Raw genomic sequence first — 21,036 nt, 5'->3', positions numbered from 1 at the left:
TGCTGCAAGAAGCAGACAACTAAATCAATTTAATGCATTGCAACAGGGGAAATATTCTTGAGCCCCCTTAGTCTACGCCCCTGGCCACGCCCACGAAGATGCGTCCAAAAGTTGAGTAAGAAGTGAAGCAAAGCTCTTCGCAGACAGGTGGCAGACAAAAGCTCGCAGCTTTGCGGGCCCCACACGTGTGGATTGAGCCCCCACTAAGCCGCCAAGCCGCTTAACCGTTTCGCGGTTCCAAACTCCACTAGGCCACACAGAAAAAACAAGCATACTTTTTGGGGCACATTTTGAAATTGTATACGTTTATTTAATATACATTGTGTGTGTGTGTGTTTGTGTGTGTATGAGTGTGGCTGGTGAGCGAAATGTGTATATATATGTTTGCTTTGAAATAAAGTTAGTTACTTAGAGGCTAGCAAAAAAATATATATATTTATATATAAATGTATCCAATTCTCTTAGGTGTAGTGTAGGTGTACCACAAGAAAAATAAAAAAAAAAAACCTTTAAGAAAAGCAACAAAAATGTCGTTTATAGATAGTGGTGTTGTGAGTGTGGTGTTATATTCCAATTACTGACAATTTCCATAGACTTAGTTTCATTTTCAGTTCTAGTTGCAGCCATCTCTTGATGTTGTTCCTTCCTTCCTTCCTTTCATAAATTGCATGTGTTTACCTACGTAAATGTTGCTAATTACCGTTCTATACAAAGGACTTAACTTAAATTTATTTTAACTATTGCTGCTGTGGTTACTACAATTTACTAAACGACTGCCGCACAAGAATCGTTTGTGTGTGTGTAGAGCATACACATATAGGCTCGATTAGTTAGTTAGTTAGTATCTGCTTGGTTTTGCTGATTGATTGGCTTGGTTGGTTTCCCTTTGTTTTTTCGGTTTCTAGTATCGATTTCTTTTCTTCTGTTTTGTTTTGCTTTGTTTTTGTGTTGTGTTGTGTTTGCCTTTGGCGCCTCGCTCAGTCTTCGCTCCTTGGATTATTGTCCTTATCTGATATTGGCAAACAGATTCAGCACGGACTTGTTCTCCTTCTGGCTGCGTGCCTTGCTGAATACGTTCCAGAAACGCAGCGTCTCATCGCCGGCGCCCGTAACGATGGCCTCACCATCGGGACTCAGCGCCAGGTAGAGCACACGGTACGAGTGGCCGGTCAGCTTGGCCACTTGCGTCAGCGATGGATACTTCCACACGAGTATCTGGTTCTGCGAGTAGCCGTGCGTGGAGACCAGCTCCGAGGAGTGCTTGGACCAGGCCAGATTGCATACCTGCGAGCCGGTGTCCACGCACTGCATGGGCTGGCCCGTCAGCGTGTTCCAGAATCGAATACACCGATCCGCCGTTCCACCGCCGCTGGCCAGGAGTCCGTGGTGATGCGGCGACCAGGCGATCGCCTTCACAGCCGCCATGTGCTCCGTGTATGATTGCACAGGATTGACGGAATGCTGATTCCACACGTACAGGCGATTGTCGTTGCCGCCGCTGGCCAAGTACTGATTATCCGGCGACCATTTCAGTCCGCACACCTCCTGCCGATGGCCGGCCAGGCGTCGCTCCGATTGCAGCTGCGGCGTTCTCGTGTCCCGCTGTATGATCCAACGGTCACGCGAGCCGCTCGACAGGATGTCACTGTTCCAGGCCAAGGCGCCCACGCGCGCCGAGTGGCCGTTCAGTTTGTTGATCTGCTTGTTGGCCGCCACATCCCAGACGGTCACGTAGCCGTGATGTGTGCCCACGGCGACGGTGTTGCCACGCTCGTTCCACGACACCGAGGTCACCGTATTCGCATCCGGACTGAGATCACACAGGCGGGTCACCTGAAAATCATTCAATTAGTTTCACGTTTCAAGTTGCAAGTTCAAGCTGAAGCTGAAGCTGAAGCTGAGACTCACCTGACTGGTGCACGCGCTCCACAGATAGACGCAGCTGCCGAGGCCCACGGCCAGGACGTTCTGCGACGACCAGTCGACCAGGTTCAGATAGAAGTCGTCCTGCAACTCGGGCGCGTCCAGCACCTTGAAGGGAATGCGTGAGATCTTGCGCGTGGCCTTGCGCGGCGACCGCAGCAGCTTCTGGCTTTTGGCGCTGACGGGTGACAACGAGTACGGGCACTCGCCATTGTAGTCCTGCAATTTAATTTTTAATGGGAGAAACAGGAATTAGAAATAGGAATAGGAATTAGATTGGATGCTAATTGCGGGCGTTACAGTTGCTGCAGCCGAGCAAGAAATTGCCAAAGCAAATGTGTCTCAATTGCGGCAATAGCGCAGCATTGGAGTTTGCTTTGTTTGCGGGCCGCGTACTTGGCGTTCAGCAATTAACGCCAGCGTGCTAAGAGCTGCGACCGCGTCGCCATCCCTGCCCCCTGGTCAAATGCTACTCCTCCTCCTCTCCGCCACCAGCCGCCAGTCGCCAGTCGCCAGTCACCTCACCTTATTCCATACACGCGCAAAAAAACAGAGACACACTACTGTTTACAAAAGCATTTCTTCAAGAGATACTTCTACTCAAGACTATCAATTCAAACTGCAGCTGCAGGTTTTTCTCGCCGTGTAGCCTCACAATTCGCATTTGGCACGCATTCCGCTTGGGCGGGCGGCTCTGCTCTCCGGCTTTTGTTTGCATAGAAAATGCGGGCAGAGAAGTGTGTTAAGCGTATGCGTGAAGGGCCAGTAGTCATAGGCATTGGACCTCCGACGGCCACGCCCCCTGCGCCCTCCGCCCCGCTCTTACGCAACGAAATTACATTTGAAATGCGTGAAACCCCCTACAATCCCACTGGCAACTGAACGGAATTGTGCGTGCCCAGGCATTGCAAGATGGAAAATGGTTGGGCAAAGTTTTGGGATCCCAGTGCCGGATGGAAATGCAAATCAAATGGAAAGCAAGGGTCAGGAGAGGAGCTTTCTCCGGCATAGATTCCAGCTGCATTCTATTAAGGCATGTAATGTATTCCGCATTTGTTTCTAATCCATGGAAATAGGCTCAAGGAAGCGGGTCTTTCCACATGGCTACTAACTTGCAATCTGCTGGTGAATTGCTTCTGGAATTTAACGCGATAAAACAAAGGGAAATGCTGGTGCTGCGATACGAATTTGGATAGTAAGTGCGGTAAGTCTTAAAGATTAGAGCTGCCAAGCTGACTAATAGTTAAACACTCATGCGAGTCATTAGGAATTACTAATTACTAACTACTTCAAGCCCGACTCATTCAGTTCGCATATCGCTGTTCCATGATACATTCATGGCTGTGACATGCAGTTGGTTGCTGGAAAAGCATTTGTCATTATGGGTTTGGTCAGGTTCTCGTTCGGCGATAAAGGTGGCAAGCAAACATCCCGGCAAACAGAGCGCCCCAGATAAAGTGAACGCGTATGTACATACATACATATGTGTGTATGATATGGGGTTGAGGTGCTTTGACCTGACCCCAAAAAGCACTTGACGTCATGCCGCGACTCCTAATTCGTTGAGCGAATTAAAATTTAATTCAATTAACAGAGGATTGGCCCCGCGCAGATATACAGAACTTAATTACACAACTCGGCTGGCATGCTGCTTCTTATGCTCGCCATTGGCCACTTTACACTTTGGATAGAATTAAAAATTTGATCACAGCCCAGAGAAGGCAGCGATTTAATGGTTTTTTTTTTGGTTTCTGCGAATGTCCGTCCATTAGGCAGAGGCACTCAGTCTATAAAGCGTACAAGCAACTGCCATTAAATTTAAATGCTTTTCGATGCCATGCGGCGTGAAGAAGAGAAAACCACGAGAAAAAACCGGGTAAGCCTATTAGAAATTCAATTGCTAAAACGCTTACACAGTTTGTGGATGGCCGGGGGGGGATTACACACAGGGGAGTGGGGGGAGGTAGAGTGGCATTAAAACCCACTGACAAATCCGGCAAAAGGAAATCCGACAACTTGTGCGCGATTAAAATCGCACAGTGAGCTCTTGTCTCAACCTTGTGGCTTTTGCCTAATTTATCACCTATTTTTGTGTCCACTTCAATTGCCTAGTCTCTTTTCCCTGTTTCTAATTATTATTTTCACTCTTATTTGGTTTAATTGTTTTATTCAATTAGCAGAGCGCTGTTAATTGCAGTACAGTCGGGTACAAAACAGCATGTCGCAGTGCCAGCAAACAAACAGCATTCATTCATGTCGCCCAGCAAACGCCAAACAAAAGACAAAAATGCGAGCTGCTAACCAAAAATGTGTAGGAAAAAAGAAGCTTGCCGGCCGGCATTTGTTGGCTCTTTTTATATATATATATATATATATATTTTTACTTTTTTATTTTTTTTGTTGGTGGGCGGCGCTTGAAGGCAGGCTTATAAATTAAACAAATAAACAGCCAACCAGCAGCGAGAACAGAGGAAAAAAAGCGCAGAAAAAAGAGTGGAAATATAAAAGCGTGATTCCAAAAAGAAGTGGCGATCGCAGAGGGTTAAGCAGAGCGGGGAGGGGAGCGGGGAGGGGAGGGGAGATGGTGAGTTAACCCATGTTTAATGGTAATGTTGAACCTGTCGCGGCGATCGGACCAACTTAATCACGCTGCCACGAAAATAGTCATCGCTAATGCGATGTTAATGCAAATGTCTGCTGCATAAATTAATAATTATTATAACAATAAAACGCAGAGACAACAAAGGCAGACCATAAAAGATGAGAATACGCTGCTGCCTGCTGCCTGCTTGCTATCTGTTTTCTATAATTCCCCCTTAATGGCTATTCGAAATGGCCAGACATGGCTTAAAAATACACAAAAAAGATTCAAAAACAGGTGCACGAGATGTGTTAAAGTAAAGTAACTCAAAGCGGTCGTGATTGGATTGGAAACCATACTAGTAAGTACATCAAAATAACCAAAAACCAGCACGAAATGCAAGAACAGAAGAAAGGCATAAGGAGTATTAACTATATATACATATATAATAAATATTTAATCCGATTTTTAATCAAAAGAGAGTGCCACACACGCTGACTAACAATGATGGCCCATTCATTGGGCGCTAGGAATTCCAGCATACTTTGCAACTCGTCAATGAATTCACGACCAATCCCCTATTTTTTTCTGCCTTTCAATCAAAACAATGGCCAAATGTCGAAAACGTCGAAAAATGTGTTGAGACCATATATTTTTTGGCAACTACTACTACTGTAGACCACAAAAAAAAAAAGAAAAAAAACAACCAGCACATTATTTATGACAATAAGTTTGCGACCGCACATAATTGAATTACATATCGTTTGTTGTGACCACAGGGGCGTATGAGCAACATAAGGGCTACATGCAAAGTGGGCGTGGCGTGTTAATTGCGTGGGCGTGATGTAGATGAATGGCCGGCGATTTGTGGCTGAGTAATTGCACAGTTACTCAAAATCAAAATCGAAGCAACGCAGCTACTTGCCAATTGGCGAAACCATTAGGCCGAAAAGAAATCAACTTGGCGTGGTCGCTATTAATAAAAAAAAAAGATATAAAACAATAAAAATATCCAAAGAAAAGGAGAAAAAGAGTGAGTTTCCAGCGCTGAAATGGCCAACAGAAATCAGAGATCTCAGTTATTGACTCAAGTGCCGTTTTAGACCACTGAAGTAGTAGTTGAAGAGGGAGAATTCTCCTCCAGTCCAAACTCTCGACCACTTCAAGTTGCGTTTCCTCCTTTCCATTACCCACACACTCTTTAGTTGCTGCAGAGCATATGCAAAATGTAACTGAACTTGGTTCAAAAACAGTGTAAGAAACTCCAAACTGAAACTGTGAGTTAGTATCAATCTGTGGGATACAATCAATCTGTAAGTCTGAGAATTCCTCTTGCAATCCAAGTAAATAGAAATATTAATAGAAGTGAATAGAAACGCATCCATCTATGCAGCATCCAAAGCAAAGAGTATTCGACGCGTCGCATTCGAATAAATGATCACAATTCATTATCTGAAGTGAGTGCGTGTTGCTTAGCTCACTTATTTGTTTCGAACGGCGGGAATGCGGCCTTTGTTATTTTCTGTTTCTGTTTGGCTGCCGATGATTTTGTCTACCGCTTCTGCTGCCTCAACGGCGGCAGGCAACGTGTCAACTGTCAAAAATCAGTCAAAGCAAAATATCAAAATATCCAACAAAGTCAAGAAGGGCCAACGACGACGACGGTCAGCGGACGTGCCCCACACGTACCTCTTTATTTGTTTTGAGGCAACATAAATCTGATAAGCGGGCAAATATGTCAGGTCCGCAATAATAATAATTACGATGGCGATGGCGATATGCTGGTGATGTGGAAGATCACCGGCGTTGCCACGAATCTAATGACAAGTGCCCATAGATATGTAGTTACCCCCACTCCCCACACATCTGTTTTTCTGTTTCCATTTCTATTTCTAACTCTGTTTCTGTTTCTGTTTCCATTTCTATTACTGTTTCTGTTTCTGTTTCTCTTTTAAGTTTGTGTGTTTCCCATCTATTTCACTTTCTGACCAAACAAAACACTTGAACAATCAGTCCACCAGCTACACACATTCGAATACAATTACATGGCGATGGAGCGCTGTGGCGATGGAGGAGATCTGCTTATATGGTTTATATGGCTCATATGGACGTTGGGATCTACGAACCATCCACGTTGGCCATCATCATCATCACGCGCACACAGCAGAGTGAGTGTGTTCACCTCGAGTTTTGGTCGTGGCAACTTTTCTCCGCAGACCAAAGACCAAAGCAAAGGCTTTTCACACAAACCGGTTTCCATCGATCAATAGATAGACGGTTAGATAGACAGACAGAGTAGCAGCCCTGTGTGTCTTGGCCGGCAAGTAGTTTTCCCGCCCGGAAAAACCTTCGATTTTTCAGCAGTCAAGCGAGCCAACAATGGGTGACAAGACATACATCTGCGTGTACAAATATCATAACTAATGTTACGAGTATAAAGGCATAGAAATCAAATTCCCACGATCCGTCCGCTTTGGCGGTGTATTCAACTTTCCATTTGAAAACGCTGCTTTTTCACATCGCGCAGCACAAGAAAACCTCAATTAACACCGACTGCAAATTCAATTAAATGCATTCTGCAGCACACAATGCCCTGCGATGCCTCAATCAAAAGTCAAATTCGCTGACCTTTCAGCTTAGAGAATTCCGCGCACCACAATTCGAGTGTACAAATCAAGTGGAGTTTGAAAAAGGAAACGTCTTCAGCTGCGTGTGAATAAATGTTCATTCGATAATTTCGATATTATCTGAAGAAACTATGCTATCGTGCGATAGGCAAGATTCCGATAACTCCGATATACTCGATCTTTAGGAGTTTCAGCCACTTGTTGTGCTTGTTCCCTGCTCGCCCAGTGCAAACTTAGCATATATATTAAGGAAATGGAAATACACAGGGAAATGCAAATGCTAATGAAAAACTCACCTGCTTGGTGGGTGACTGGTACTTGAAGAGACTCCGCTTGGCGGCCGGCGTGTAGGCGTTCTCATTCCGCTCCTCGCCGGCGGTCTTCACGTCGTCGATCGCCGAGCCGAGCAGCTCGTTCTTCAGGAGGCAGGAGTAGGCGAGACTATCGCGTGCCGTTTCCCCGCAGTCCCGCTGCTTCTTGCTCGTCTGCGGTGAGTTGTCATTGGACTTGTTGATCGACGCGAAGTTCGTCTGCCAGTTGTTGTACGCTCTGCACTCAGCCGGGGGCGGAAGGTGGGCGGAAAAGATAGGAAACACGAAAATGTTAATGCTAATGCAGTGAAAATGCCATTAATTAACGCTAGAAACGGCTAAGGAAGCCACATTACCCTAATCCCAATTCAAGCGCTGCAATTTCTATGATTTATTGGTACCTCAACTTTTTCTGTTTTTTAATAGAGTTAGTTCGCTTCGTTGCAGCAATGGAAACAGAAAAAAAAAAGGTAAATGAGAACATCAAAATGTACTTAGCCTTACATAAATAATTTATATCAAAACCACACAATGGATTCATGGGAAGGCACACAACAGAACGCAGACTAAATAAATTTATGCAAACGCGTTCAAATTCAATTTAGCCATATCGTCTGGCATTTCCCCCTTATATCACCTTTCCCCCCTCCATCAGCAATTGTTATTATTTCTATCCATTAAAAGCATAAAAAACGTGTGCAACGTGCAAACGAAAAATTATTGACGGTCGAATTGTGCAAAAAATTTGCGAGAAACAACAACTAAACAATAATCATAATAACAATCATTTGCCATGAAATTTGGCCAAGTGTGAGAGAGTTGCAGTGCACTGCGAAAAACTGTTTACGAATGCAATAAGCGTTGGTTGCTACCTTCGCCCCTTCACACGACTTTACCCCCTTTTTAATGATTTTAGCTGGCAAACGCATTTGAAGTGCTCACTTCCACCTCGAATAAATCAAATTTCATAAGCGAATGGGGGACGCAATTTGAGCGAGGAGAAATATCCATATGTGTGTGTGTGTGTACTATGTATACAAAATGCAGGCGCAACGAATGACAATTCAATCAAAAGGTTGAAAAAATACAGTATATGCTTATGAGGTGCCACCTCTAACCGGAAACTAATTAAAAGTTTCAACGCACAAAGTGACCAACTCGACGGTGTTTCCCCACTTTTTGTTCTTCGCTGACCAATTCTTCGCAACTCTTCTCAACTTCTTCTCAAATATTCTCAACTCTTTTTAACTCTTTCTAACTCCTCGCTGAACTCTCACGTCGTTTTGTGGCTTGTCGTTGAACCCATGTTGGCACACAAGAGTTCAAATTTCCCCGTTTTCCCATGAAGTTTTGAAGTTTTGAACTTTTCGGCCAGTCAGTAGTCTTGTAGTCCTCTTAGTAATGTCTCTTTTTCACTTTTTCGCTTCTTTGCCTCGTTTCTTGTTGGATTTCTACGCGGAACTCATTAGCGAATAAAGCAGAAATGCCCAAGTTTTTCAGTTCGTCACTTCTTCAGTTATAAGTTTACTTTAGTGTAGCTATAAGATCTGTAATATCCGATATCTGTAATATCTGATAGCTGAAATATCTAATATCTGTAATATCTGATGTAATATCTGTAATCTGTATCTATTTTCAATTTACACCTTTGTAGTTGCACAGTTTGGCCCCCTGGCAATAATTTGTATGTAAATCAACGCTGGCCATGTTTGTCGTTCGTGTTTGTTGCCACAATTTGTTTGTTTGTTGCTTCTGCAACCAGCTTTTGCGATCACCGTTAACTGAACGAGTAGCAGCGCAGTCAGGCGGGAAATTCATAGGTTGCCGCTTTGTATCCGCTGCTGCTGCTGCTCGTTGGTTCTCCGCTCGCCAGGTTTGTTGCCTTGTAAGCGGCAAAGATGACGTAGCAAAAAGAATAACGGCTCGTGCAGAGTTCAATGCACCCAAATAGAGTTACAACACAGCGCTGGGCAGAGCAATCAACTTGCAGCACGTGGAAAATGATGATAATCAACTTGCAGCAAGTGGAAAATGATGATAATCAACTTGCAGCAAGTGAAAATCATCATAATCAACTTGCAGCAAATAGAAAATCATCATAATCAATTTGTAGCAAGTGGAAAATCATCATAATCAACTTGCAGCAAGTGGAAAATCATGATAATCAACTTGCAGCAAGTGGAAAATCATCATAATCAACTGGCAGCAAATAGAAAATCATCATAATCAACTTGCAGCAAATAGAAAATCATAATAAACAACATGCAGCAAGTGGAAAACCATCATAATCAATTGGAAAATCATCTGTGTCACCTGTGGTAACAGCCACTCACCTGCAGGGTATGAAGCGGTCGAGAGATGTGGGCGTGGTGGACGCCTCAAAGTTGTCGAACAGATTGCGGGCCACGGGACTGTAGTGCTTCAGGATGCGTTTTTCGTACTCGGGACTGAACATCTTAGCGGCCGTCGTAACTAGCCACTTGCCCTCGCCTGTTGTTTGATAGCAGCGCCTTCGTCTTCGCCTTCGTGTTGCAAAAACTCAACACAAATGTAACCAAACAAAACTTGCGCCAAAAAAAAAAAAAACAAACACTCCAGAAAAAAATCCAACGAAAATTACAAGTCTTGTTTTAGGTTTAAACGCGAAATGGCTGGTTTACGTGGCGTAGAAAATATATATACAAAATATATAAACAATTTATATACGGGGCCTGCAAGAGAGAGAGATAAACATAATTAATTAGAATGGTGTCTCTATGTGTTTCGCTGTTGTATTTCGAATTTGAATAAAATTGTAATTTATTTGTGGTGTTTTTCGACTGACTACAGCGACATTTTGGCCCCAAAAGCCATTAATCAACGTCTGGAATTGAGTCTGGCCTCTTGGCTTTGGGGCTTTTGGGCCTGGCTAATCGGCCCCGACAATTGCCTTTCTATTTCCCCAGTCTTTTCGCACCCATTTCGCATTGGGGGCGTATCAATCACGGCTCAGAATAGAATAAACGCTCGCGACGAAGAGGCAGCGGGTGGGCTGTCATGTATTTTGGATGTATCTTCCCTCGGTTGCGTTCTGCATACCGAGAAGTATCCGATGGGTTGACTCCAACGATCGTGGCTACAGAGCAAACGAGGCTTAGAGCTGCGATCTCTTTTGGTTTTCGATTTAAATCATTACAGCTACAAGATACAAGTAAGTAGTGTGGGTAAGCCTTGGTCAAAATATGTAATATGATCGGCCCTTTTGGCCGCTAATTAGATCCGCCCCAGCGATCTATTTGAAATTCCGCCGCCCCCCGCCCGCTTTTCCTAGATTTTCGCCTCTATATGAATGGCGTGCCTGGCGGTAATTAATTTATGGGCGTTAAGTGTTGCTTGTTTGCGACGGCGCTGCCGGATTTCCTTTGGCAGAGAAGTGTTTCTTCTTCAGGAAGAACAACAGCAGCGTAACCAGAAGCAGAGAACTTACTCAGGCCAAACACTTCCGCATCGGGTGCATAGAACTGCTTCTGCTGATGATACTATTATTGCTCCGTTTTTGCTTTACAAAATATATAGATATATATATATGACACTGGGGAAGTAAAAACTTAGACTGACAACTACGGACAACGGCCGACAGGTTACTGATCTACTGATCCGCCTGGAAAGTAAAAACTCGGTTATGGCTCTGCCCAGCCCGGCGTTTCCCGGGCTCGAGTGCAGATAAGAGCAAAGCTATTGATATTGACTCGCAGGTACCGCCCTCGGCAGGTACCCAAAACCGAAACCCAGAATGCTGATAACTCGAATTGCCGGTGATACCGAGTAAACGTTGCCTTCCCAAAATATCTACCCACCGAAAGCCATGACTCAAGCCCCGGGCAGCAAATACAAGACGGCGACTTACGCCGATAGCCGTGAAATGGAGCCTACTGCGATAAGGTTCGTACAAATATGGGGGGAGTTCTACAGCTTTGGGGTAGGGTTTCCGTGTGAAAGTTGTGCTAGTGTAAATACGAACGCTGGGCATTCCAGCAACGTTCCCTGGGGGAGGTTTTCCAATACACCCAGCAAACAACACATAATCGCATCACAATTGATGGGTTGATCACTTCCAGTGATAGTGCTTCGAGTTAGGATCAGTGGATTTGATTGATCTGCGAAAGCTAGTTGCTTTGCGGAGTGGGAATTGTAAGATACTTTCGTAAGCAAGTCCAGAAAGTGATATTTTCTGGGGTTGCTGCGCTGATGCCACCCCCTTTTCCAGGGCAACTGAACCCGTTCGCCCCCTCTCTGTCGCACCCACACAATGCATTCGCTGGAAGGTGACACGTCACTTTCCACGACCCCTACCCTCTCTCTCCCTTTCTTTCTCTCTCTCCTTCCGTCGGTGATCAAGGACAATGAACTTGGCCTCTTGTTGTTGCCTTCACGCTGTCTGTGATCTAAGACAATCTGTTTATGTTTCGTGCATGTGTTCGTACTATTTTTAGTGCATGACTTCCAGGGAGCGATTGGAAGTGGAAGGTCAACTGACTGCAGATAGAGATAAAGAGCGCTCTGTGGGAGAAGAAAATGCCAAGGAAATTCCAGGCACTATAAATACGAAAATCCAGGCATCCAGAAATCGACTCATCGAAAACCGCAGTGGGTGATAAGAAATCCGGGGGATGTGGTTATGGTTATTTACGTCTGCACCTCGCTGCGTTTCGTATTTTTAAACTCTACCTCCTTATCGTGGAACATTAAGGCTGGAATGATAGCAGACCACGGACCACAGACAACAACAAAAACAACCCCCTCCTCATGGGAAGGCGACTGCACGGGAATAATCGATGGCCGTAACGAAACAACAACAAAATGAGAAGAAACAAACTGCATTTATGTCAAGGACATGGCATCCAAATCGCAAAAAGCACACTGCGTTTAAATATTTAACTTGGCAATTTGCAATCAAATATGTTGTGGTTTTTTCTATTGTTATTGCTTTTCCTATTAGGCAGACAAGGAGAGGTGCAGATGGGAAGAGGAGGAGAGAGAGAGAGCGGGGTGAGATCGTCTGACTCTCCGTCATGCTCCATCCCGCTCGCACACAATGTACAGCTAGCAATGGAAAATGTAAAAGGCAAAGTGTGCGGGAGAGCGGGCAGCGGGGCGAAGATGACGGTTATCTATGCCAGACATAACTGTTAAGACACACCGACGCAGAAAACACAAACACACACACATGCACACACCAGCAGACACTTTTCCACTTTTCCAGCTTTAGTTTTCGCGTAATCTAAGACTTCTCTGCACACTTACAATTTTGAATATTAATAGTTTTACGCGCTAAAGACGGTTAATTTTGATTGTTGGACAGCTGGACGCGACGCGAGCTCGTTTTTCGCCGTGTAAATTGCCGCTGCCACTTGGGAAAAACGCTTGCAACTACCGCTTTTCGGGGGTTGTTGTTGTCGCTCGGGGTTTTCTTGCGTTTATTACACGGGCTGCTTCGTCTTGTGTCCGGTAATGCGCGATTTCAAGTTGGTCGACTGCCCGTGCTGCTTCCTACATTACAACAAAAAAAAGTTACGTTTTTTCACGCAAACAAGCCAGAGTGTGACCGTTCGTGGAGTGACTAAAACATACCACGCGGCATGCAGCTCTACTTCGCTGCAAAATACTAAATGCGACACTCATATACCGCATTTATAGCAAAACAGCTGCGCAAAACCGTTAGGTTTAAATGTTACAATAAATTCACATAATACCTTTTTTATTAATTAATTAACATCGAATATTGGATAGGAGCAGAATCTTGAAACCAATGCTATTTTGTTCTCAGCTTTTGTTTCCATTACTTTGGAAAAAAGTATTTAATTCGCTTTATAGCAAACTTTGGCAGTGTGACCAGGCAACATGGGAACCATAATTAGCGACACTTAGAAAAATGTCTCGCATTAAATTTGAATTTGGTTGACAAACGAATAAATAAACTGATATCATTTAACTACCCGCATCCAATTGAACCCCCATTGAAAATGCAAAATCGATTTAATTATGTAAAAATATATGTATTTCATTTGAAAATGATGTGCGACGACATGAAAATTATATGCAAACGCAGTTGGTGAACGCCTTACAAGCGAAGAACAAAAAAATTAAATGTTAAACCTAAAGATATTAGCATCTCTCTTGTTAGCTTAACTTATCAACTAGCTTAGTCAACTTAGCGTAGAACAGTAAATCATAAGAGACGAGATAAATACTTTCCAGTGTGCAGTACACTGAACAAATCGATTGAGTTCGAAAACAGAATAGTCATGTTGAGGAAAACTTTCGGATGTTTGGAGAACTTCTTACTTCGGGCGATACAAAAAATATATATATACTATATAGTTTCTATTTACTATTTTCTAACTGCTACTTACAGCTACACTATGAATTTGTTTTATTGTTTAGGCTTTTATATTAATATATATGAATATATATTTTATGGGGCTTTTATAGCTTTCTATATGTACATGTAAACGAGTTATCCGATGTGTGTGTGTGTGTGTTGTGCACATAAAAAAATTGATTCAATTACACAATTTTGCGTACTTCAGTAAAGTAGAACTAGGATTTAAGGTTTTCCGTTGCATAGGATTTGTACTTGCAAGTTGCTCGCATGTTTCGTTACAATCTAGCCTAGCGCCTCCGCGTGCCGACTGTGGATGCGGTCAAAGATGCTCCTCCTGGTCCCGCTGCTCCGCCTCCAGTTCCCGGTGATCCAGCTGCTCCCGCCGCCGCAGCCGCCGCTCTGCTCCTGGCACTGTAGCAACTGATGGCTGTTATCAGATTGCCGGAATTGCCACTGCTGCTGCGCAACGACCACCGCTTGTTCAGGTGATCCGCCGCCGCCGCCAAGGCCGCCGTATACGCACGCGTTCCAATCGCCAGCGTGGGCACGGCTGCATTCAGTTTTTTCGGCGAGGGCGGCGGACGCGCCGAGATGGCTCCATTGCAGGCCTGCAGGCGATTTGGTTTCGCATTCGAGGCGGATGCACTGCCCACCAGTCCACTGCCGCTGGCACTGCCACTCAGTGTGCTGCGCCGCAAGCTCCTCCTTTGCTCCCGATCCTCGTGACTGCGCTTCAGGCGCCTGGCGCCCGAGCCGGGCGTACCGCCGTTTCCCCTGGACGTGATGACCGGATTGGCTGGGCTGGTGAAGCCGGCTGGACTGCTGCCTCCGCTGGCTGGTGACGAATTGCTAGTGGGCGTGGCCGATCCGCCCGACGAGGCGGGTACATTCCTTGTCCTCAGCGTGCGCTTGGTCATGTCCAGACCCAGGCCCACACCGACACCCACACCGGCACCCAGGCCCAGGCCCAAGCTGCAGAGACTGCTGCGCAGCTGCCTCTTGTTCACGGCACCGCTGGCCGTCGAGCTGTGACTGCGACGGGTCATCATCATCGAACTGCTGGGCACAACATTGCCAGCGCCGTTTCCACTCGCATTGGCCACCACATTGACGCTCCGTCGACGATTGGCCGCCGCCGCCGGATTGCTGGCACCACCGGCCGATCCTCCGCCGCCGCCTACACGCCCAGCTCCAGGATTGCCAGATGCTCCGGCTGTGCCGCCGACCGTTTCACTGCTGTCTCCATAGGCCACAATGGCCGCAGCACTGGATTGTATGAAGGACTTGGGCTTGACATGTTTGAATATCTGGCGGCGACGCGTCTGCATGTGCTGATGGTTCTCATTGGGCACGTTGCGATAGCGTCGCATTTGGCGGATTCGCGGGGCGGACATAGATCCTCCCAGTCCACCAGACTCAGCGGGCAGAGCGTCAGCCATCGACGTATTCGCCACGGCTACGGGCGAGGCCTCCGAGTCCTGCAACTTTTGAATGCGCTCGAATATGTAGTGCACCGCATGGGCATCCTCTTTGCGGATGTCGGCCACTGTATCCAGCACAGCAACGCGTCCTTGTTCCTGTTTGGCCTCCTGCTTCTTCGGCAGCTTCTTCTCCTGCTTGGGCAGAGGTTTATCCACCTTGGTCAGCATTTCCTGAACCTTAATGGGCTTCATCTTCTCCGCAATCTGCTCGGGCTCCACATGAGTTGGTGTGGCGGGCAACGTGGAGCTCACTTCATTGTCCTGCAACTCCTGTTCGTGTTGCATTTCTATGTCTATTACTCTGGACTCCGACTCCCCCTCCTCCTCCTCCTCCCCTTCTGTTAACGGAGCACTCCACTCGGTGGCGGCTGCGGTCACTGGGAAAGCAAACTCGTGCTGTTCCGAACTACTTATGGCCTCCACCTCCATTTGCTGCTCGCGCTGCTGCTGCTGCTGCTGCTGCTGCTCCAGGGCTACCTGCTCCTCCTCGGCACGCTCCTGCTGCAGCAGAGCATCCAGCTCGAGCAGCTCCGCCGGCTGTTGTGGCCACGATTCGGTCAGCCGCTCCCTCTCGCGCCTGGTCTCCAGTTGGGTCAGCGAGTAACCCTCTTGCTGCTGATAGTGCTGCTGCTCCTGGATGATCTCCAACATGCTGCGGTCCACCACAACGGATGCGGAATGAGCCGTGGCTTGTTGGGCTGCTGCTTCTGCTTGTGCGGCGGCTGCAGCTGCTGCTGAACGAGAGCGTGCCTCCTGTTCCTCCTGCTCGTTCAACAGCGAGTTGTACGACTCGGCGAAACTGTAGCTGCTCTCCAGATGCTGCTCCAACTCGCTGAGCTCTCGATTTTCAGCCGCTTCCGCTGGACTTATTGCTGGCTGGGCTATGCTGCTGCCATAAATGGCGCACTTGTCAATGCTGGTGTGGGAGTACAGGTCCAATGCGGAGACATTGATTCGATCTGGTTCGGGATCGGGTTCCGGTTCGGTGATGCCACTCCACGAGTTGTTGATGGTTGACTTGCGCCACGCTTTTCTGGGACTGAACAAACTCTGCTGCAGAAGACCCACCGATTTGATTTCCTCCTCCTCCTCCTCCTCTTCTTCCACCGTTTCCTCGTCTTCCTCCAGCTCGTCCTCGTCCAAACCGAAGTAGTCGAAGTCGCGGAAGGCTTCCGGAGGCGAATGCCGCTTGGCCAAGGCACTGTACGGCTGGTCCAGCACATACTCATCCTCCTCGATGATGAAGTCGGGGTAGTTATTCTCCACATCCAGTGGCGGCAGCTCCTCGTCGTCCTCCTCCAGCAGCAGCTCCACCTCCAGGTCGGTGTCGCGTGCCATCGCGGATTGGGAGCGTGCTGGCGTTGTGGGCGTGTTATTGTTGGCCGCTGGTGTTAGTATCACAGTCACAACGGACGTGTTGTCCGCCCGCATCTTCTTGGCGGCCCAGGTTTTGAGGGCCTGATCCACCAGCGCCTTGCTGGGATTCATCACGTCCTGTTCGTTGAGTATCTCGCCGATTAGATGCTCCTTGCGCACACTGTCCACCGCTTCCTGGGCGGTCACCACATTCCACAGGCCATCGGTGCCGAAGATTAGACATCTGCAGGGAAATTAATCATTATTTAGAAATCCAGCAGCGTAGCTAGCGGCGTATCGGAAATACTTACCTAAAGGTACTGGGATCGATCTTGACCACTTTGACATCCGGATCGGGACTCACAACAAACTCCTTGAAGCGGGAATTGTAGCTCCAGAGATCGCCCAAAGAACGAGCCACTGCCAGAAAGGGTATGTCATCCACCAGGGTTCTGCGGCGAATGGGACCGCGATGCATTGGATCCCTGGGTCGGTTCCACACCACACGCGGAACACCCGATTTGATGGCCACATTGCCACCGGCTCGCTGGATCCTCGTCTTCTCTGCCAGTGACTCCGGCTTGTGGTCCGTGGTCAGTGGACGCGCGCGCCAGTTGCGTTCGCCTTTGTTCTGGTAACCCAAAACGATCCCAGAGTCACCCACATGACCGATGTAGATCTTCTCGCGACGCATGAAGGCCACTGTGGCAGTGGTGCCGGCGGTGCTCAGGTGCCCATTGGCAGTTCGGGGCCATTTCTCTGCGGGATGGCAAAAGGGGAATACCAGATTATAGACTTTTCTATACTTTCAACTTAACTTATATGTACCAAGAATTTAAATCAACAACAAAAACTTTCGTTTTATTATTAGTCATATAGAATCGTGGGCGTTCTTGTTAGGAGTTGATGTGGAAACTACTTAATTTTTACATAAAATTTAAACAGAAAACCTGATATACAGCAACAAAAACCATCCCAAACAAACTGAAAGCATATTCAAAAGTAAAATCTAAATATCTTTGTCGCAAGACAATTTTTACTTAGATATTAATGAGACAATGATTAATAGCATGTAAACAGCCACTTTACATCATGAAAGCAGTTGAAAAAATCATTTTCCAAGGCCCGTGGACTTTTGGCGCTAAACTGAATATTTCGGAATATCGAAATGACGAGTATTGATATTTTCCACACAGATACACACATGCAAACGTGTATCTGCGTTTCTGGCATCCCTTGAATTTCTGTGTACATTGTTTTTGTTATGCGAAGAGGAAATGGGCACACATTTATTTTCTTTTCCCTTTCCCACTACTCGCTCTCTCACTCGCTCCATCTCTTTCGTTCTCGCATTTCGAAACGCCTTGGTGGGCTCGCGGTCATACGGTCGTCCCGCTCTAACTCACAGTGGGGTTGCCATGCTTGGCGAGAGTACAGCCATATGGCAAGCCCGTGGAATATTCCACTCGCGATAACTAAGTGTGTGTGTGTGTGCATGTGTGCGAGTGTTTGTGTATCTGTATCTGCTGTACTTGTATCTTTTTGGTGTGGGCTGACAATAGAGATGAGCAATTGAGCGATGGTTGAGTCATCGCCACGCACGGTTGCATAATTACCTAGAGATGGGAGACCCAAGGGAGCAGCTCGGGACTTGGGGTGATTCTTTTTTGTTGTGGGGGGGCGAAACGGCAACCCTGACAACGGGGACTTACGCGGTTTGAATGCCGCCAACTGGCAGTTATTTCATTTTTCGCGCATCCCTAACGGTCGCTTGGCATTGGCAAACAATTTGGAAATGAAATTGCATGAGAGAAGGCAAACATACAAATATATTATATATTCTCTTTCTATAGAGTTTAAAATCTTTATGCCAATACGGTGCATTTGCCCCCACCGACTGATTTTTGTTTGGTTTCCCTCAACCTTAAGATGGCTTAGTTGCGCAGCTATTTCGTGCTCACCTTGTTCCCGCCACATGGCAAAATGTGTGGCGATGTATCCTTCGCGTATGGCCCGCAGGACATCCTCATCGTGATCGGACCAGAACTGCTTCTGCTTGACGATCTCGAGCATGAGGTGCTCCTTGGCGAAGAGCGCGGCCTCGGGACCGCCGTGTCCGTCGTAGATGCCAAAAAATGCGTATTCCAGTTCGTGGGTGAGCGGTGATTCCTGGTAGGCCACCGAGAACTGATCCTCCATGTACTTCCGGCCGCCCTGGCTGCATTGTCCAGTTACGCGCATATTGACGCCCAGGGAGGAGCAGGGCGACGGATTGCCGGTGGAAGCGGTACTTCCACTGGCGGAGCTGGAACTGGAATTGCTGTTGGAGCTGCTGCTCGAATTGGAATTGCTGCTGGAACAGCTCTCTGGAATCGATCGCGCTGGAACGATGGCCGCCGACCGGCGCAATCGACTTTGTGCCGCTCCCCCACCGCCCCTCGAGCGGTTTGTGTTTGTAGTTGTTGTTGTTGTTGTTGTTGCTGAGTTTATACGTTGTTTCTTTGGATTTAAAGGCTTGGCTGGTGATCCTCCCTCCACATCGACGACCATTTCCTCGGCTTCTGCTTCCATCTCGGTTACTTCCAGCTCGGGAATGGGAATGCTGCTACTCTCCGGCTCTTCCTCTTCCTGTGCTCCTCCTACCGCTGCCGGTGCAACAACAACAACACCACTGCTGGCATCCAATGCTGGATGGCACCCACTGCTGCTGTTGTTGTTGCCGTTGCTGTTATTATTGTTATTGTTACTACCGCCGTGGCGAGAAGAGGACAACTGCTGTCGCGGAGTAACGGAGGCTGTGGCTGTTGCTGCAGTTCTGCCGCTATCGTCCGCATAATAGTTAATAACATCGAATTCCACGAACGGCGCATCTGAGTCCTGGAAAGTACCGCTAGTCGCAGCCGTCTCCCGCAAACGAACTACCGTTCTTTCGATGGCCGACTTGATGAGGCATCTGTTGGTAGTGGTATTGGTAGTGTTGGCATTTGTGTTGGTATGGGTGCTACTGGTGCTGCTCCTGTTATTGGCGGGCAACATCTTCGTTCCTCTGTTATTTTTGTGGTTCTCCCCCGTGTTTTGTTTATGCTGCCTGCTGCTGCTTCTTCTTCTTCCGCCTTTTAGACTTCTCCGTCTCGCAGTGTTGTAATTTCCGTTGACATTTGGCACTCTCACACACACGTACAACGCAACACAACACAAAAAAACAATAAAAATATATAAAGTACAAGAAGAAAAAGCGACTCAGGCCTTTCTCTCTCCTGCTCTCGCTCTCGCAGCCCTCGCTGTGACGGGCAGAGCAAGCGAGACGACTATATGTGCTGTATGTATTTACGTTCGCCACCGAGCTTGCCTGTGTGTGTGCTCCATCTAGCGTATTTAGTATTTTGTGTTTGCAATTGGCCGCCAAAAACCGATGAATTTCCTTTTTTTGCACCAAAACTAGGATGGAGTAGATTGTAATTTCTGCTTAAGCTTGTTTGAATAGCGTGGAGAAACAGCGCCCTTTTATCCACGACAAAAGACTCAATGCCCAGGGCGCGCAGTTTCACCTTGATGATTTGTTGTTCGCCAGCATTTTCTGCTATTCGATTTTTCCCACGACTTCCGAACACTTTGGTTTATTTTTTATTTGATTTGAATTTTTTGGCTGTCAGCACGTCCACATCCACACACACAACAAAATTCACGGTAAATTGTTTAACAAAAATTATGTTGGAAAAAAAATTAAATAGAAAGCGTGTGACCGTTGTGAAAGTAGGACGAAAATACCGCGCTCGATAGGCAATGTCTAATACTGGTAGCCAACCAATCGATAACAACGATGAGGGGGTTGCAACCGATGAATGTATCACTAGAGTTTTTTATAAGGTTTTTAATCATTTATACACTAATTATGGGGATACAACTTTTTTCTGATCCTTTTAAAATTCATCTACCGTTTAAAAGTAAAAAGTTAATTTCAAAAAGTTCTGGTCTCAATAATGATAAATAGTTGGGTTCGATATATAATTTATTTTATTTTATTTTATTTTATTTAGAAAGATTAAAAGCTAGTTTCGTGATCAAGCTAATATGTTTTTAAATGCACATCTTATGCAAATACATTCATATGGGTAACAACAATAAGTTTGATATTTTGTTATAGATTCGTATGTTTCAAATGGTATATATTCATACTATGAGCTACCGATAAAAAGTATGATTTTCAATAGAAACAATTTTCTTGAACTCTGAATACGTTTTTATTATTTTAAAATGCATTATATTTAAGTAACAATTATATAACTATCAATATTAGATTTTTTATTAAAAAAAATTGGCAATAAAGAAAAATATTTGGTTTCTGTTGTTGGAAAATTACTACTTACTATCTTAATTAAAGAGTGTGTTAATA

General features: G+C 46.2%; 2 protein-coding genes across 3 annotated transcripts; both read right to left on the bottom strand.

Annotated features, from left to right (window-relative positions):
• Positions 1-508: 508 nt before the first annotated feature.
• On the bottom strand, positions 509-13,026 carry LOC122623533 (fizzy-related protein homolog). 2 transcript variants are annotated; one of them, XM_043802738.1, is made up of 5 exons: positions 12,726-13,026; positions 9,776-10,153; positions 7,428-7,680; positions 1,909-2,142; positions 509-1,833 (listed from the first exon to the last, which is right to left on the bottom strand). In XM_043802738.1, the coding sequence occupies exons 2-5, from the start codon at positions 9,895-9,897 to the stop codon at positions 1,006-1,008; spliced, it is 1,437 nt and encodes a 478-aa protein (XP_043658673.1). In that variant the 5' UTR covers positions 9,898-10,153; positions 12,726-13,026; the 3' UTR covers positions 509-1,005. The 2 variants fall into 2 exon arrangements, with proteins under 2 accessions (XP_043658673.1, XP_043658674.1); XM_043802739.1 differs by lacking the exon at positions 12,726-13,026 and adding an exon at positions 10,909-11,033.
• A 430-nt stretch (positions 13,027-13,456) lies between these two features.
• Positions 13,457-20,401, bottom strand: LOC122623864. The gene is made up of 3 exons (XM_043803233.1): positions 18,605-20,401; positions 16,955-17,402; positions 13,457-16,887 (listed from the first exon to the last, which is right to left on the bottom strand). Exons 1-3 carry the CDS (start codon positions 19,677-19,679, stop codon positions 14,094-14,096), a joined length of 4,317 nt encoding a protein of 1,438 aa, XP_043659168.1. The 5' UTR covers positions 19,680-20,401; the 3' UTR covers positions 13,457-14,093.
• Between the last annotated feature and the right edge of the window lie 635 nt (positions 20,402-21,036).

Source organism: Drosophila teissieri, chromosome X, assembly GCF_016746235.2.
Source record: "Drosophila teissieri strain GT53w chromosome X, Prin_Dtei_1.1, whole genome shotgun sequence".
NCBI lineage: Eukaryota > Metazoa > Arthropoda > Insecta > Diptera > Drosophilidae > Drosophila > Drosophila teissieri.
Note: the sequence above shows the minus strand (reverse complement) of the source record. Positions and strands in the feature narration are given on the sequence as shown.